At 38.4% G+C, this 19,455-nt stretch overlaps 1 protein-coding gene across 1 annotated transcript in view; it reads left to right on the top strand.

The window, feature by feature from the left end:
• The window catches only part of LOC150079588 (protein Spindly-B-like), an 84,679-nt gene that overhangs the window by 34,778 nt on the left and 30,446 nt on the right, over window positions 1-19,455 (top strand). The window contains exon 5 of the mRNA XM_090383132.1: window positions 6,979-7,128. Coding sequence (XP_090239258.1) covers window positions 6,979-7,128 — 150 coding nt within the window. The remainder of the gene's footprint in view (window positions 1-6,978; window positions 7,129-19,455) is intronic.

The following is a 19,455-nucleotide window of genomic DNA, read 5'->3' as shown; positions in this document are numbered from 1 at the left end:
CCACGAACAATCTTATAGCCTTCAAACGTGCACGAGCCAAAGCACGCTACATCCGTCGTCAGAGTCAAAAGGACTCGTGGATCCGTTTTACATCATCTATTAACCAGTCTACTAACTCTAAGGTAGTCTGGGATAAAATCCGGAAAATGAAGGGAAAATATACATCCCACCTTCTTCAATCCTAGATTATAATGGATGCGCTATTGCAGATCCAACTGCAATAGCCAATGCTCTTGGGGAAACATTCTCTAACATCTCTGCAACATCTTTGTATTCCCCAGAGTTCCTGGTCCTGAAATATAAAATCGAAAAAGAGGCACTTAAATCTAAGAGCATTTATCCCTACAACGGGGATTTCACTATTCAGGAACTGAAAAGAGCCCTCGCTCTTTCCAAAGCAAGTGCCGTTGGACCAGATGGCATCCATTATGAAATGATTAAACATCTTTCACCAAAATCTATGGATTGTCTGCTCCTTCTGTATAACAGAATCTTTACTGAAGGGCAGTTTCCGGACTCCTGGCGAAAGGCAATCGTTCTTGCCTTTCCTAAGCCAGGAAAGGATCCAAAAGTCACCACCAATTATCGTCCTATTGCTCTGACTAGCTGTCTGTGCAAAATCCTGGAGAGAATGGTTAATTCTCGTTTAATTTGGTATCTCGAAACAAATGACCTTCTCTCCAACATCCAGTGCGGCTTCCGAAGAAACCGGTCCACTTTGGACCATCTTATTAGATTGGAAGCATCCATCCGGGATGCTTTCCTAAAACGCGAACACTTGGTGTCGGTGTTCTTTGACATGGAGAAAGCGTATGACACAACTTGGAGATTTGGCATCTTAAAAGATCTGCATAGCCTTGGCCTTAGGGGGCAACTCCCCATTTTTATTAAAAACTTTTTAGCCAATTGATCTTTCCAAGTTCGTGTGGGATCCTCACTCTCTTGTTCCTTCAGCCAAGAGGAGGGAGTACCACAAGGATCAGTATTAAGTGTCATGCTTTTTGCCATCAAAATCAATTCCATCACAGAACAACTTCCTCCAACTGTAAACTGTGCCTTCTATGTTGATGACTTTAGCATATTTTGTCAGTCATGCAACATGAGGGTTATTGAAAGACAACTGCAGAAAGCTATTGATCGCCTCAACTCCTGGGCTCTTGCTAATGGCTTCAGGTTCTCGCCGGAGAAGACCGTTTGCGTACACTTTTGTCGTATGCGTAATCTTCATCCTGAACCTGAATTAAAGCTCGGACAAAATGCAATTCCAGTAGCAGCAGACACAAAATTCTTGGGACTCGTATTCGATATAAAGCTGACCTTTCTGGATCACATCCGTCAGCTCCGCACAAAGTGCACAAGGGGGCTGAATATTCTGCACTCTCTTTCCTCAACATCTTGGGGTGCGGATCGATGCACCCTACTACGCATCTATCGTGCACTTGTACGATCCAGATTGGATTATGGGTCCCTGGTATACAATTCGGCCAGAGACAGTGTACTTCGATGGCTGGATCCTGTCCATCATCAGGCTCTCCGTATCGCTACTGGAGCATTTCGAACATCTCCCGTCCAGAGCTTATACGTCGAAGCAAACGAATCACCGTTATCACTTCGACGTAAGCAGTTGTCTCTAAAGTATGCCTTAAAACTGAAATCCCTGCCAGACCATCCTACGTGGCCATTCGTTTTTGAGCCACGATGGGAAAATTTGTACAACACCCATAAGACTGCCAATCGTCCTTTTGGTATTCGTCTCCAAGAGCTACTCAAAGAACTTAATATTAAGGTAGACAAGGTTGCCCAAACACTAAAGCAACCCCTTCCACCCTGGCATGCTCGTGTTCCAACGTGTGACTTGTCCCTCAGAAATTGGGGAAAGTTGGACAGTCCATCGTCTGTCTACCTGCAGCTTTATTCAGCACACCGAGCTGAACATTCTGACTTCACGCCAGTTTACACAGACGGCTCGAAGTCGGAATCATATGTGGGATCTGCTGCTGTCTTTACAGACAGCACTACATCGGAGCAGATTCCCTCTGAATGCAGTATATTTACTGCAGAGCTGCATGCTATAGAGTTAGCCTTGGATCACATTAGTGAATGCCAATACCAACGGTTCATTTTATACTCCGATTCTCTCAGCGTGTTACAGGCTTTAATATCTGTAAGATATAATCCTCATCCAGTTCTGTCTACTATTCAGCAGAAGATTCACTTCCTCCTCGGACGTGAATATGATATCCGCTTCTGCTGGATTCCCAGCCACATTGGGATTAGGGGAACTTGGCTGACGCCGCAGCCAAATCAGCAATTCCCAATAATAACCGCTGCCTGTCAGTCCCCTATACAGACTACAGGCAAATAATACACAAAAAGATATATTCCCAATGGCAGGATTCGTGGAATAGACAGACTGCGAATAAATTATATCGTATAAAGCCTGTTATTGAACCGTGGCAGTCTAGTCTGCGCAGGAATCGTAAGGAGGAAGTTGTTCTTGCCCGGACCCGCGTAGGACACAGTCATTTAACTCATTCGTTTTTGCTGAGGGCTGATGACCCTCCTATGTTATAATAAGTGAATAGGCACATTATAGCCTTAGCAGCTTATGTGCCATTAAGCCTCCAGAACAACAACAACAACAACCCTCCTATGTGTGAGTCGTGTGGCACAATTTTAACGATCAGACACCTTTTAATTGACTGTCCAGATTTTAGCAGCACCCGTTTTACCGCTTTTAATCATCTGACTGAGCCTTATACACTCAGTCAGATTTTATCCGACAATGACAATGTGTCTGCGATTTTTAGCTTTTCAAAAGCAATAAAGGTTTTTAATCGTATTTAAAATTTATATGTTGTTGTTATCTCTTTTATTGATTTATCTTTTTTATATATTTATTTTTAGATCTGGACATGGTGGCCTAATTAATTAGGTCACTGAGATGTTAAATTTTTACCTGGTCTTGGTGCATTATAGCCCTAGCTGCTAATGCGCCAATAAAATCGAAATCAAATCAAACCAGTACCTGAAAAGATAAGTAATGCACACACATACTTTAACCAATCCATACATCCATTAAATTTTTGTACTTTTTTTGTTGTAGTAGTACAGAAGTATGTATTTTGTAATACCAAAAGTATTAGGATGTAGTTAGACAATTCACATTGACAAATCTATATCTGACTATAAGGCAAACCAAGAAGTGCTGGCAAGTATATTAGGTTTGATTTAATTTAATTTCTGCAAGCAATTTGGTAGTTTGATACTACACAATTTTAAAATTGATGCACTGATCATGCATCAGTGGAGCAACATTATTTTCTGAGAATAAAAGGGGCAACCCAATAGAAACAGTTACAGTAATATAAAATACAGTTGTCTTTTTTTTTTTTTTTTTCTTTTTTTTTTTTATGGTAAACCTAAACATGAAAGATTCCTGGAACCTACTGTACTTCAGTACAAAAAAAAAAAAAAAAAAAAAACCCCAATTTTCATGTCCACCCCGTTCAATAATTTGGCTAGTTCTTCTTTGAATTTATTAACTACCCACTTTCACAAAAACAGATGGAAGTTTGTTCCAACAATCAACAACCTGCCTGCTGGCTGAAGGTAAACGTCTGCACATCTGTTCTGCAACCATCCTTCCTCAATTTGAATTTATGCCCTCTCATGTATATATGTGTAGTTTGAGCAAAGTTTGAGCAAGAGGAAGAATGCCATCAGCACTGAACTTGCTTATTCCATTCAAAGTCATAAGCACCTCAATCAATCACCTCACATGTGCCTAGTCTCCAGATGCTGCAATTTGCTGAACTGAAGCCTTTCTTGGTAAGAGCACCCTTTGTTCCCCCCCCCCCACCAATTTTATTGCCCTTCTCTGCACCTCTTTCAGCAGATCTACATCCTTCCCAAAATAGCAGATACTTATTGATATTGAACTTATTTCTGTAGATTGTAATTTTCAAAAATACTTAAGAAAAAAGTTATTTCAAAAGCAGAAGAGATAAATGAATGAGGTAGTCAGTCTGAGTTTGGAGTTGAACTGTGGAAACAGATGTCAGCTAACTGATGCACATGTTTGGACTAATTTGGAAGAAAGAGGTGGAATTACAGATTTTAATTCAGAAAAGAACAGTGTGATATCTAAAGAAGAGGGAGTGGATTGTTTTGTAAGGAGGGATCATTATTTAATAATGATCCCTCTTTACAAACTGACTGCTCTCTTTTGGAAAGTCTATTTAAGAGATGTTCTGTTAGTGGGCACCACCCCAGATGTGGGAAAAATGTTCAATATTAGAGCACATTTTTGATTTGAATGGTTAATAGCTGTTTAGAGGAAAAGTAATACTGAGAATAAATGGGAAAGCGCAGTTTTTTTTTTTTTTTTTTTTTTGATACAGTGATATGGTGCAATGTTTGTGATATACTTATTCCAAGATAGAAGGGTTATCTCCAACAATACTTTAATAGGATTTGATATTTAGTGTTCTTGTCTAGAAATCTGAGTATTATTGAAAATGAAAAAAGAGCAGCAGACTTTTCTTGGGGAGCAATTTGGCTTTAGTTGCTGATGCTCCTAAAAATCTACAACAACAACTTTTTTTAAAAGAAAAAAGACAGGACTAAATTTTCTTCTCCCCCAATGGAGAATTACCTGGAGTTCAGCATTTAAGAGGTTTTAAGATATTTAAGAGGTTGTGCAGAGCAGGGTTTGTTGAAGTGGTAACTGGAAAGTGGAATATGGTCATCAGCAAAAACTGCATATACGATCGAGTTGGTGAAAGAACAGAAGTTAAGGAGACCTCTAGAGTAAAAGACAGAGCCATTGCATAGCCCAAACTTTAAGAAAGGAAACAGATTACCCAATTGCACACTGTAAGATGGAAGGGTAAAAGGAAATAAAAAGAGGAGATTTCTGACGTATATCTGCAAAATTATCAACATTATCAAAGAAATATACAAAAGCATGTATTTAGAACAAATGAGATGAGTGGTGGTTAGGAAACTGATATTTGAGAATTTGTCAAAAAAGTAAGTGGGGCTTATATTACCAGCATGTGATATTTCTCATTTCAAAAATGGTCTTGTAATATCACTAATTTAGATTTTTTTTGAGATTCTAGCCAATAATACCATTATACAGGGTGCTCATTTTCTCATGGAACTCCAATGTTGAATTAATCTATTGTATAGCAAATGACATGCTTAAAAACACATTTTCCTTTAGCAGTAGTTTTAAGTATCCGCTATGTTTGTGTTTTGCTGCAATACCCACAGTTTCTTTCTAAATTCATTTTGTCTAAATTATTTTATAGATGGCATTGGTAACTTTCACATCCTGTTCTTTGCATCTCTTTTGTGCCAGACATATCTGAACTCTTCATATAGGATTCTTACAGAGAATCACCATTAGAAAACTATCCAACTTTTTTTTAGCAGTGTAAAGAATGTTGAGAGTTAAAGTGAAGTGAATTTAATAAAGTATAGGAGCAAGAAAAAATGTGACTCAGATAAACAGGATATTTTGGGTTTGTATAAATGACTTTCTTTTTTTATTCATTAAAATATTTTTGTTTTGTTCATTAAAATCAAAATGATTTGTAGCCCTACCAACAGATGTAATGATGTTACAAATTTGAGCTCAAAATATCATTATAATGATGGTAAAACCTTATTAATTCAATACTGGGTAATTTAAAGTTGCTAAAAATTCTCAGTTGGAATGATAGTTTTGTATGCTTCATAAATGTAGATAATTTGTAATTCATAATCATTAGGAAAATGAAGTAAAGCAACATGAAGGTTATAGCTAAACAAGTAATTCAAAGTCCATAACCTTGGATAGGATGAAAATTCAAAGTACTCTTCCTGTGTCATGTCACTGAATTAAATGTAATACATTCTTGTAAGTGATATAAAAATGCAGTAGAAACATTAGTTGACCACACATTCAGAGGAGTGATTATTATTGTAGTCGGTGAAGGGCATATCTTAATGTTGGAAGTAATGCAGAAAGTGTAACTTCAGACTTAGAATAATTTAAATAATTCATCATAGATCTGTCTTAACAAAGTGATCAGAGAGCAATTTGGACAACGTTATAAAATAAACCTACATATCCTTAGGAATCTCAGAAGCTGTGCATGAACATTTGCATATTTGATTGCAGAGCATATCTGGGTATGGTGTAGATGTAGTTCATTCCACAACTGCCATGAGAGGTATTTTAAATCAAAGTGCATTCTTCATCAAGATCTGCACCAGCTCATTATGCTCTTGCAATTTAAAAATATCTTGACAGCATATTCAATAGATAGTGGATCTGATGTTGACCACTTTGAACTCCAAACTTGACAAGGCCTGATGTAGCTGAGTGGTCGGGAGCACGAGAGTAGGGTTCACGCTCTTCGAGTGGACCGGGGTTCAAGGCCGTGACTGCTAAATACGATTAACCATTTGTATTGATTGATTTATTGTAAATTCCACTGACCTTGTGGTCGTGCCGGCGTATAAACAAGAACATTATAAATGTGATAATTCACTTTGAGGAATTGTAAAGAACATTTCCAAACTGTGGATTATAAGTATTTGAAGACCTCAAAACAGTCATTAGAGACTGCTGTTATGGTATTCAGCCCAAAAGAAAATGTCTAAAAGGACACAGACACATCAAACAATGCATTGAGAATGGAGGGACATGCAGTTATGCTGTAATTTATGTCCATCCCTGTATAAGTAAATTGATGGAACTATTTTGAATTGTTTTAATACTTTACTAGGTTTCTGTACAAATTATTTTAACCAAGGTAGGTTTCAAATGTTAGTTACCAACAGTAGGAAACTTCAGTTGTTTATACAGCTTTGTTAAATTATTATTCCATATTAGTAAATATCTATTTTAATACAAAATAAATGTGTTTAAACTTCTAATACAGTGCAAAATTTAATGCTCTGTTCAATTTGCTTCTTCCTCAGCAAAAACTAGAACAGGCTCTGTTTGATACTGAGAAAATCTTAAATCAAAGCCAGAATGAAGTGAATAGGTTGAACAATTTGAATGTAAGCTTGAAGGAAATACTAGACAACAAGGACCAGGAGATAGCATCATATTCTGTAATTATAGAGGTAAATTTTTTAATGGAAATAATTGATACTTTAAAGGAAACAAACTTAGGAACTAATAAGTTAATAAGAATGAGGCAAGTATATTTGAATGTGTGATGTGGAGCTTTATTTGATATTTGGGAGGACTAATTTTGCTGTAATCTGGCAAGAAGGGATGTTTGTCCAGACAGCAAAATTACAGCAAGATTAGCCCTCCCTAATTAGCATTAGCATTAGTAGAGGCATTTGATGCAAGAAAGCAAGCTTATGCAGCATCAGCCAAAAAAAAAAAACCACTTCCACTTCACCCCTCTGTTCGTTCAAAATACCTGTCCAGCTGAGCCTTAAACTTATTTAGGCTATCAACCTCCACCACAAGGGATGGAAGTCTGTTCCACCAACCAACCACCCGCTGGCTAAAGGCAAATTTCCGCACGTCTATCCTACATCTGTCTTTCCTCAATTTGAATTTATGCCCTCTCAGGTGATTATTCTGAGCTAGAGGAAGAATCCCATCAGCATTGAGCATGCTTAAACCATTCAAGGCTTTATACACCTCTATCAGATCACCTCGCTGGTGCCTAGTCTCCAGACACTGTAATTTGCAAAACTTAAGCCTTTCTTCGTAAGAGCACCCCTTTGTTCCATTCACTAATCTTGTTGCCCTTCTCTGTACTCGTTCCAGCAGCTCTACATCCTTCTTGAAATGAGGCCTCCAGACCTGTATACAGTACTCTAGGTGTGGCCTGACCATCGCCTTATACAATGGAATAATCACCTTCTTATCCCTGCTGGAAAAAATTCCTGTATATCATTGACAATACTCCATGAGCTACTCTTGCAGCCCATCTGCACTGCTCAGAGAACTTCATATCTGCCTGCACAACCACCCCCAAGTCCCTTTCATTCTCTACCACTGTCAGTGTTGTACCATAGAGTTGATACGTTGCTCTGGGGTTGCTGTTTCCCATGTGTAGTACTTTACATTTGTCAATGTTAAACTTCATTTGCCACCTCTCAGCCCATCTGCTCAACCTTTCCAGATCCTGTTGCAGAAGCATAGTGTCAGTAGTGTCCTTGACAACCCTGCCAACGTTTGTATCGTCTGCAAACTTGGACATTAATCCCGATATACCATCATCAATATCATTTATAAATACAGAAAACAATAATGGACCCAACACTGAGCCCTGAGGGACTCCACTAATAACATCAGTCCACGATGAGCAGTGTCCATTGATTACCACTCTCTGTCTTCTCCCCCTCAACCACCCCTTTATCCATAGCAGCAATTTGCCTCCAATGTCACACTGCTCCAATTTGTGTAGCAGTCTTCCATGTGCAACAGTATCAAAAGCCTTTCTAAGATCCAAGTATATAATATCAAAGTTATTCCCTGCATCCAGTTCTTTTGTGACTGCATCATAGTATCCAATCAAGTTGGTCAGGCAAGACTTCCCCTTAACAAAACCATGCTGTGTCTGAGCTATAACTGAAGTCTTGTCTAAATGATCCTGCAGTGCGTCTTTAACCAGTGCCTCCATTAATTTTCCTGGAACAGAAGTCAAGCTCACAGGTCTATAATTACTTGTGTCAGCCTTTGATCCTCCTTTGTGAATTGGGGTCACATTTGCACATTTCCAGTCTATGGGTACCTCCCCTGAGTCCAAGGAAGCTCTCATAATTATGGTTAAGGGTTTGCTTACTTCCTTTGCTGCCTCCTTTAATATAACTGGATAGATCCCATCCACCCCGGGTGCCTTTCTTGTGTTTATCTTCAACAGTTTCTCCTCCACTTTACTCCCAGTTATTTCAAGATTCTGTAACTTACTGCTAGAGTTGAATACACCTCTGGCATTCCCCTCGCTGAATAACTCCTCATGTGTGAATGTCGATGCAAAATATTCATTTAGTTTGTTAGCCACCTGAGCAGGATCATCAACACTTGACCCATCAATATCAAGTGGACCAATCTGATTCATCCCTTTCCTTCTAGAGTTTACATAAGTAAAGAACTCTTTGCTGTTTTTCTTTGCATCCCTTGCCAAGGATTTCTCGTAATCTGCCTTCGCCTGCCTAACCTCCTTTGTAACTTGGTTGCATATCAACTTGTATCTATCATAGGCTTCTGTGTCATGTGTTAATTTGTAAGTATCCCATGCATTTTTCTTCTCTGCCATATGCCTCATTAGTTCATCTGACATCCATTTTGGCCTAAACCTTGAACAATATTTCTTAGTTGGTATGTAAAGCCTAGTAGCTTCCAAGATAAGTTCTTTGAATGCTTCCCATTTTGAATTTGCTGTTGGTAACATCATCAGTTGGTCCCACTGTATAGAAATACTGTCTCAGACCATCGTAGTCGCCTTTACGGAAGCAATAACCCTTCCCTTTACCCCTAATGGTAGTTACCTCTTTGAGTAAATCCCACTTCAGCACACTGTGATCACTGCCACCTAGTGGTTCATTTATCTGCAGATTCTTAATGCATGAAGAATCACTGCTGATAATCAAATCAAGAGTATTACTCCCTCTAGTTGCCTCCCGAACATGCTGATGTAGAAAACAATCATCCAATAAATCCACAAAAGCCCTGCTAGTGTGTGAGTATCCAGCCCCCAAATTCCAGTCAATATCTGGGAAATTAAAATCTCCCATTATAAGACACTCTGATTTACTGGCCCACTCTATTTCCCTGTACAGGGAAATGTACAGGGAAATAGAGTGGGAATTAATAATGTTTATTAAAATACTTTAAATTTTTTTTTATAACTTTATCTATATTGCTACCCCATTATAAGCTACTTTTTGAGCTTCCATAGTTAGGCCTATGTAATTTTAGCATGATATTCATAGAAACAGATAGTGATTCCACTAATTACTTTTTTTTTTATTTATGCATTTAATGGAAAAGTGGAAAAATGGAAATGCAGTTAATGTAAAAATGTTTCCATTGATAGGGGTTGATTCCCAATTAAGTACCTATCAATGTGTAAAGATGGTAATCAGTTTTATATATTTTAGTCAATATAACACGGTAGTTAGGTTCCTACAAAATCTTGTGTACTGCGAAACCATGTTATATGGGACTAAGAACCAGTACAAAAAGGAGGTTACGTTCCAAAAGCTAACAAAATACACCATTTTTTTATAACTATCGGAAACTTAATTTTTTTTTAAATAGTAATAACTGAACAAACATCGTGCAAACTGTGACTCATGTCAGATAATGTATGTTCATTTAATTTATTTCCTCTTCATTGCTGCTAAGCACAATTAAATGAGAACGTTTTTGTTGTTGCAGAATATTTTCACCTTCCGAACTTTCTTCTGCAGCATCTAGATTTCATGTATCTTCTGCTCTCTTTAATAAATCAGTAATCTGGGTTTATTTGCTTTTGCTTGATAGATCTTTGTAAATTTCATGGTGTGGAGCTAAGCATTTTTGAAGTTCCTTTTTGAACTTTATTCTACTTTCAGTCAAAGGATCTGCATTGAAAAAATAAGATTCTAATTTCTCAGTTTCTGGTATGCTTTTTAGTGTAAAATTGGAATTTCAGAATTTTCTTCATCTGCACTATCATCTTCTGAATTCATTTGGTTTATCACTGATGCCATTTTCACCAAATCTGCTTTGCCAATCTCTTTTGCTACCAGTAATTATTGAACATCTTCAGTAGTCATATTATCAAAAGCTTCACCTCCTACTGACTTAGCAAGTTCTACTATTGCACCAATTCTGTTTTCTGCCGGGTCTACCATATTTCCTGAATGAACTGACTTTGGCTATACATTTTTCCAACATGCAGTTAAAGTTGATGGTTTTACTTCTTTGAGCCATAAAGCTATGATTCCGATGCAGTCCATAATTGAAAAATGTTTCCATGCCTCTATCACTTCAGTAGATTCGGAATCAATGTTTTCTAAAATCCATTGCAACAATTTTGCAATGATTTTTTGATTTAATGAGTTTTAAAGGTAGATATAATGCCTTGATCTAATGGCTGAATTAAAGAAGTTGTATTAGGTGGTAGGAACATTACCTCAACGTTTGGATGACTTAAATCTTTTGGATGGCCTGGTGTGTTATCCAATATTAATAAAACTGTGAATTCTAGATTTTTCCACTTTAAATAGTTTTCCGCGGCTGTCCAAAACAATTTAGAAACCATTCTTCAAATAAATCAGCAGTTATCCAAGCTTTTTTATTTGCTTTTCAATATACCTGTAACACATTTTTATTTGCACTTTTCGTTGCATGAGGATTAGAGAATCTATAAACTAGCATAGGTTTTAACATTAGGGGTAAAGGAAAGGGTTTTTGCTTCTGTAAAGGTGAGTACAGTTGTTTCAGACAGTTCTTAAATTCTGTACAATGGGATCAACTGATGATGTTACCAACAGCAAATTCTAAGTGGGAAGCATTCAAGGAATTAATCATGGAAGCTACTAAAAGTTTCATACCTATTAAGAAATATTGTTCAAGGTATTCAAATGGTATTCAAATGAACTAATGAGACTCGTGACAGAGAAGAAAAATGGATGGGATGCATATAAATTATCAGGCGACACAGAATCCTATGGCAGATACAAGCTAGTCTGTAATCAAGTCACAAAGGAGGTTAGGCAGGCGAAGGCAGATTACGAGAAATCTTTGGCAAAGGATGCTAAGAAAAACAGCAAGGATTTCTTTACTTATATAAACTCTAAAAGGAAGGGGATGAATCTGATTGGTCCACTTGACATCGATGGTTCGACTGTTGATGATCCTGCTCAGATAGCAAACAAACTGAATGAGTATTTTGCATCTACATTCACACATGAGGAGTTAAGGTTTGAAAATTCCAGAACATTATCAAATTGTAGCAGGGTGCTTAATGATTTTGTAATAACTCAGAGCAAAATGGAGGAGAAATTGTTGAAGTTAAACATAAGAAAAGCACCTGATGTGGATGGAATCTATCCAGTTATATTAAAGGAGGCAGCAAAGGAAGTAAGCAAACCCTTAGCCATAATTATGAGAGCATCCTTGGACTCGGAGAAGGTCCCCACGGATTGGAGATGTGGTAAAAAAAATCTCCAATTCACAAAGGGGGATCGAAAGAGTGACATGAGTAATTACAGACCAGTTAGTTTAACTTCTGTTCTGGATAAAATAATGAAGTCACTGGTTAAAGATGCATTGCAGGATCATCTAGACAGGACTGCAGCAATAATCCAGACACAGCATGGGTTTATTAAGGGAAAGTCTTGTCAGCGCAGCCTCCATAGCCGAGTGGTCAGGAGCGGGAGTGCAGTGGCACACGCTCTTTGAGTAGACTGGGGTTCAAGCCCCTGACTGCTGAATACGGTCGATCTGCCAACCTGCACTGGACCAACGTGGCAGATTATGGTCCATTTCCCTCAGCATGAATTGTTGAGGAGACTTTCATCCTGCAGTGGGTTGATAATGGCTGCACTTTACCTTTTTTTTACCTTGTCTGACAAATTTGATTAGTTATTATGATGTGGTTACAAAGGAACTGGATGCAAAAAATAATTTTGATATCATATACAGTTGATTCCGGTTATTTGTGACACATCTGGACTAGTGCATTTTGGTCTGATTAAGCGGCTGCCCCAATTATATGAAGTTTCACATAAATAGTTAAAATACAATGGATTCTCGCTTTACAATTGGTTCACTGTACAATCAAATCACGTTACAATGGAGTCACCATAGTAAAGTACCGTTTACTATACAATGTGTAGTAAGTGCTGGTCATTGTGATCACTTTTGTGAATTGAATTTTAATTCTATTAAACAGCAATTCTAATGAGCGAAAATAGGAGGAATATTATCCACAGGCTATAAAAGTAAAGACATATTAAGCACAAATTCACCCTTTATTACCTTACCAATTAAAAAATTAAATGATAGATGAAAATCAGAAGCATATACATGATAATCAGAATAATTAATACATACTGTCAGTGATGTCATTGAACAGAAATGTCAACTAGAACTAGTTGACATTTCTGTTCACTGACATTTGTGGGTGGGGGTTAAAATTCAAAACAGTAAAAAGATAAGCAATCAATAACAAAGAACACGGCACAGACAAATTGCAAGTAACACAATATGCGCAAGTGAGAGCGGAGTAACAAGTTATGAAGCTTTAAAAATAGGAATGAAGAGAAGATTCTGAAAATTAATTTTTTTATATGATTCAAGATTTCATGGAAGTGTAAACACATTTCACCCTAACCCACAGAATTCCAGCTCTTGGTATTATCGCAAATTTAATAAGATTGAGTTTCCTATCCGTTTATGATAGATTGCACTAACAGAGAAGCCCAATAAACAGGTGATTGCTAATTGTTTCTATTGTTTTATGGTTTGTCCTCCAGAAATCTGACTGAACCACGTGGTACGGTTGGAGACAATCCTAGGATGATCTCCAGTACTGCAGTCTCCTGCCCCGATTAAACGGCATGTTGTCTCAATTAAGCGAAGTAAATCCTGGCTATTTTCTCGATTGGGTTCTGTTTTTTAAGATTTGCCCCAAATAAACAGCTGCCCCGATTAACCGGTGGCCCAAATAAATGGAATCCACTGTACTTGGATTTCAGCAAAGCTTTTGACACTGCTGCACATGGAAGACTAATGTACAAATTGGAGCAGAATGGTAATAAGGGTAAATTGCTACAATGGATAAAAGGATGGTTGAGTGGGAGAGGACAGAGGTTGGTAATCAATGGGTACTGTTCTTCATGGACTAATGTTATTAGTGGAGTCCCACAGGGTTCGGTGTTGGGTCCACTGTTGTTTTGTATATTTAAAAATGATATTGATGAAGGTATGTCAATCGGGCTTAGTGTCGAAGTTTGCAGATGATACAAAGGTTGGCAGGGTTGTTATTGTTAATGGCAGTGTGCTACTGCAGCAGAATCTAGAAAATTTGGGCAGATGGGCTGAGAAGTGGCAACTGAAGTTTAACATTGACAAATGCAAAGTACTGCATATGGGTAGAAGTAACCCCAGAGAAATGTACCAACTGTGTGGTACTACACTTAAGGTGGTAGAAAATGAAAAAGACCTGGGAGTAATTGTGCAGTCAGATATGAAGTTTTCTGAGCAATGCAGACAGGCTGCCAGGGCAGGTCATGGGGTTTTTTGGTCAATGATATATAGGAATTTTGCTAGCAGGGAAAAAGGAGGTGATTGTCCCTCTGTATAAGGCAATGGTCAGGCCATGCCTTGAGTACTGCGTACAAGTCTGGAGGCTTCATTTTAGGAAGGATGTAGATTTGCTTGAGCATGTACAGAGAAGGGCAACAAGATTGGTGAGGGGAATGAAGGGATCCTCTTAACAAGAGAGGCTTAAGTTCTGCAAATTGCAATGGCTGGAGACTAGGCACCTGTGTGGTGATCTGATTGAGGTGTATAAGGCCTTGAATGGGTTGAGCATGCTGAATTCTGATGGGATTCTTCCACTTGTTCAGATTACGAACCTAAGGGGGCATAAATTCAAATTAAGGAAAGCAGATGTAGAATAGATGTGCGGAAATTTGCCTTTAGCATTAGTAGAGGCATTTGATGCAAGAAAGCAAGCTTATTCAGCATCAGCCACAAAAAAAAAAAAAAAACCACTTCCGCTTCACCCCTCTGTTCGTTCAAAATACCTGTCCAGCTGAGCCTTAAACTTATTTAGGCTATCAACTTCCACGACAAGGGATGGAAGTCTGTTCCACCAACCAACCACCCGCTGGCTAAAGGCAAATTTCCGCACGTCTATCCTACATCTGTCTTTCCTCAATTTGAATTTATGCCCTCTCAGGTGATTATTCTGAGCGAGAGGAAGAATCCCATCAGCATTGAGCATGCTCAAACCATTCAAGGCTTTATACACCTCTATCAGATCACCTCGCTGGTGCCTAGTCTCCAGACACTGTAATTTGCAAAACTTAAGCCTTTCTTCGTAAGAGCACCCCTTTGTTCCATTCACTAATCTTGTTGCCCTTCTCTGTACTCGTTCCAGCAGCTCTACATCCTTCTTGAAATGAGGCCTCCAGACCTGTATACAGTACTCTAGGTGTGGTGTGACCATTGCCTTATACAAGGGAATAATCACCTCCTTATCCCTGCTAGAAAAATTCCTGTATATCATTGACAAGACACAGTGAGCTACTCTTGCAGCCCGTCGCACTGCTCAGAGAACTTCATATATGCCTGCACAATTACCCCCAGGTCCTTTTCATTCTCTACCACTGTCAGTGTGGTACCACAGAGTTGATACGTTTCTCTGGGATTACTGCTTCCCATATGTAGTACTTTACATTTGTCAATGTTAAACTTCATTTGCCACCTCTCAGCCCATCTGCTCAACTTTTCTAGAACCTGTTGCAGCAGTGTACTGTCATTAGTGTCATTAACAAACCTGCTAACCTTTGTATCGTCTGCAAACTTCGACATTAAGCTTGATATACCATCATCAATATCATTTATAAATACAGAAAACAATAATGGACCCAACACTGAGCCCTGAGGACTCCACTAATATCATTAGTCCACGACGAGCAGTGTCCATTGATTACCACTCTCTGTCTTCTCCCCCTCAGCCACCCCTTTATCCACAGCAGCAATTTGCCTCCAATGCCACACTGCTCCAATTTGTGCAGCAGTCTTCCATGTGCAACAGTATTGAAAGCCTTTCTAAGATCCAAGTACAGTCCGTCCTCGTATAACACGTGTTTACACTACATGAATTCGATCATACACGATTTAAAAATAGGGGAACGATATCTTATATAACACGAACCGAATTCGCTTATGCACGATTGGCCTTTGTGTTTACAAGAAATGGCAGTCGGACCGGAATCACCCCAACTGAACGCAACACGATAGGAATGAAGAGAAGATTCTGAAAATGCATTTGTTTTTTATATCAGTGAAAGGGGAAACACATTTCACCATAATCACTTAAAAATCAACACAATTCCAGCTTTCGGTGAAATTGCAAATGCAATTAGATCGACTTTATAACAGATTCCACTAGCAGAAACGCAACTGGAAATTGTTTTTATTGTTTTATGGTAGTAACCCCTAGAAATGTGCTTTAGTAAAATGTGAGGTGTTAGTGTATCTCTGCCTTTACGGTGTTGTTTATTCAGTTGCTACACGCGCGCAGCTTTGTTTATGCGTATCAAGCGTGCCTCCTTGTTTTGTATTTGTGCTTTATTCCCTAAAAATGAGTAAAATCCTTAAAAAGTGTGAATAGGAAGCGTCCTGGTGAAGATACTGCAGATTCGGAGAGAAAAAGAAAAGCAATATTGATAAACAGGCGGACTGGGTCAAAAATTCTTACCCGGGAAAATTTATAGTGGCCTCATACTATGGTTTATGGCCAAAATCACACCGGCCTCTGTCGATACAGAAAAAATATGAAATTGTGAAACGCTGTGAGCGAAATGAAAAACCATGTGATATTGCACATGCTACGGACCTAAATGAGGCAACTCCGAGAATTACAAAGAATGCAGAGAAAATAAAAACAACTTTCATAGCAGAACAACTCAAAGTGTAATTAAAATCCATTAGATTAAGACACAAAGAATTGGAAGAGATGGAACGGCTATCATCTGTTTGGATTGAAAATCAAACAAAAAACAAGTCTGCTTACGATAGAAGCAAAAGCATTAGCAATATTTTATTACGTAATAAAATGCGTAAGTATTTTATTACGATTATTTATTGTGTTTGGTAATGTTTTAGTTACAAATGTATGTTAAATCTTGGGTGGCCGGCACATAACCATATTTTTCCCATAGGCCCTGTTGTTTATATTGCACGATTTTGCATTGCACGAGGGTTTCTAGGAACACAACTATCGTGCTATACGAGGACTGACTATATAATATCAAAGTTATTCCCTGCATCCAGTTCCTTTGTGATTGCATCATCGTATCCAATCAAATTGGTCAGGCAAGACTTCCCCTTAACAAAACCATGCTGTGTCCGAGCTATAACTGAAGTCTTGTCTAAATGATCCTGCAGTGCTTCTTTAACTAGGACCTCCATTAATTTTCCTGGAACAGAAGTTAAACTCACAGGTCTATAATTACTTGTGTCAGCCTTTGATCCTCCTTTGTGAATTGGGGTCACATTTGCACATCTCCAGTCTGTGGGTACCTCCCCTGAGTCCTAGGAAGCTCTCATAATTATGGCTAAGGGTTTGCTTGCTTCCTCTGCTGCTGTTGTTGTTTGTTTTGTTTGTTTGTTTGGTTTTTAGGAGCATTAGCAACTAAGGCCATATTGCTCGGGGATATGCGGTGGTCATTCCCTGACCTTTCCGCATCCTCCGTATTTGGTGGTGACGGGCTCGAACTCCGGTCTAATCAAGAAGCGTGTGCTACGCACTGCTGCTCCTTCCCACCTGGCTATGGAGGCGCCTCTGCTGCCTCCTTTAATATAACTGGATAGATCCCATCCACCCTGGGTGCCTTTCTTGTGTTTATCTTCAACAATTTCTCCTCCACTTTACTCTCAGTTATTACAATATTCTCTAGCTTACTGCTAGAGTTGAATACACCTCTGGCTTTTCCCTCGCTGAATAACTCCTCATGTGTGAATGTTGATGCAAAATATTAATTTAGTTTGTTAGCTGCCTGAGCAGGATCATCAACAGTTGACCCATCGATATCAAGTGGACCAATCTGATTCATCCCCTTCCTTCTCGAGTTTACATAAGTAAAGAACTCTTTGCTGTTTTTCTTTGCATCCCTTGCCAAAGATTTCTCGTAATCTGCCTTCGCCTGCCTAACCTCCTTTGTAACTTGGTTACAGATCAACTTGTATCTATCATAGGCTTCTGTGTCATGTGTTAATTTGTATGTATCCCATGCATGTTTCTTCTCTGCCATATGCCTCATCAGTTCATCTGACATCCATTTAGGCCTAAACCTTGAACAATATTTCTTAGTTGGTATGTAAAGCCTAGTAGCTTCCAAGATAAGTTCTTTGAATGCTTCCCATTTTGCATTTGCTGTTGGTAACATCATCAGTTGGTCCCACTGTATAGAATTTAAATACTGTCTCGGTCCATCATAGATGCCTTTACGAAAGCAATAACCCTTCCCTTTACCCCTAATGGTAGTTACCTCTTTGAGTAAATCCCACTTCAGCACACTGTGATCACTGCCACCTAGTGGTTCATTTATCTGCAGATTCTTAATGCATGAAGAATCACTGCTGATAATCAAATCAAGAGTATTCCTCCCTCTAGTTGCCTCCCGAACATGCTGATGTAGAAAACAATCATCCAATAAATCCACAAAAGCCTTGCTAGTGTGTGAGTGACCAGCCCCCAAATTCCAGTCAATATCTGGGAAATTAAAATCTCCCATTATAAGACTCTCTGATTTACTGGCCCACTCTATTTCCCTGTACAGTTTCTTATTATACTCATCAGAGTCATTAAGCCTATAGCACACTCCTACTCTCAATTTTGATCTCCCAATGCTTATGTCACAGCAGGTAGTTTTTTTCTTTAGCCAGCGGGTAGTTAATTGCTGGAACAAACTTCCATCTGTCTTTGTGGAAGTTGATAGGTTAAATAAATTTAAGGACGAACTGGACAAACATTTGGAGGGAATGGTTGTGTGATTTTTTTTTTTTTTTTGGCTGATGCTGCATAAGCTGATACACTACTTTCTTGCATCACATGCCACTACTACTACTACCCGTAATCTTCCGATGTGTTACTGCATGTAACTAACGTTACACAATCTTTTGATGTCTTAAAACCTGGTGCAGTTTTTTTTTTTTTTTTGAAATAAATGTTCTGTTGAGCTTTTTTTCCACCAAAGACTTGTCTCATTGGCATTGAAAACTTGGTGGGTGTGCTCTTCAATAATTTTTTGAAATTATTCTGCATACTTCTTGACATCTTTATTATCAGACGATGCACTTTCCCCTTGAATTCTTATGTTATGTAATGAGCAGTGGTTTTTAAATCGCTCAAACCAACCTTTACTGGCAACAAACTCCAGGTTAACAGAAGATTCTCCATTTTCTTTTAAATGGTTATAAATTTTAGTGCCTTTTGTTTAATTACACATGCTATCTAATGGGATCCGTTTTTTACTGCTATCATCAATCCAAATACTGAGTGCTTTTTCCAATTTCTCAATTATTGGTGCTCGGGGATAAGCTGTCATATTTGGGAAAATGAAAGATCCTGCAGCAACAGCAGTTCTAATTTTCTATTCATTTTTCTTTATGGTCCGGATTGTTGATTCATTTAAATTTAAACTTTTTGCAGCGTATGATACCTTTCTACCTTTTTTTAAGACAATCCAAAATTTGTA

This window comes from Mastigoproctus giganteus, chromosome 10, assembly GCF_048544385.1.
Source record: "Mastigoproctus giganteus isolate SK-2022 chromosome 10, ASM4854438v1, whole genome shotgun sequence".
In the NCBI taxonomy this organism is placed as follows: Eukaryota; Metazoa; Arthropoda; class Arachnida; order Uropygi; family Thelyphonidae; genus Mastigoproctus; species Mastigoproctus giganteus.
The sequence above is the reverse complement of the archived record's forward strand: the minus strand, read 5'-3'. Positions and strand labels throughout refer to the sequence as shown.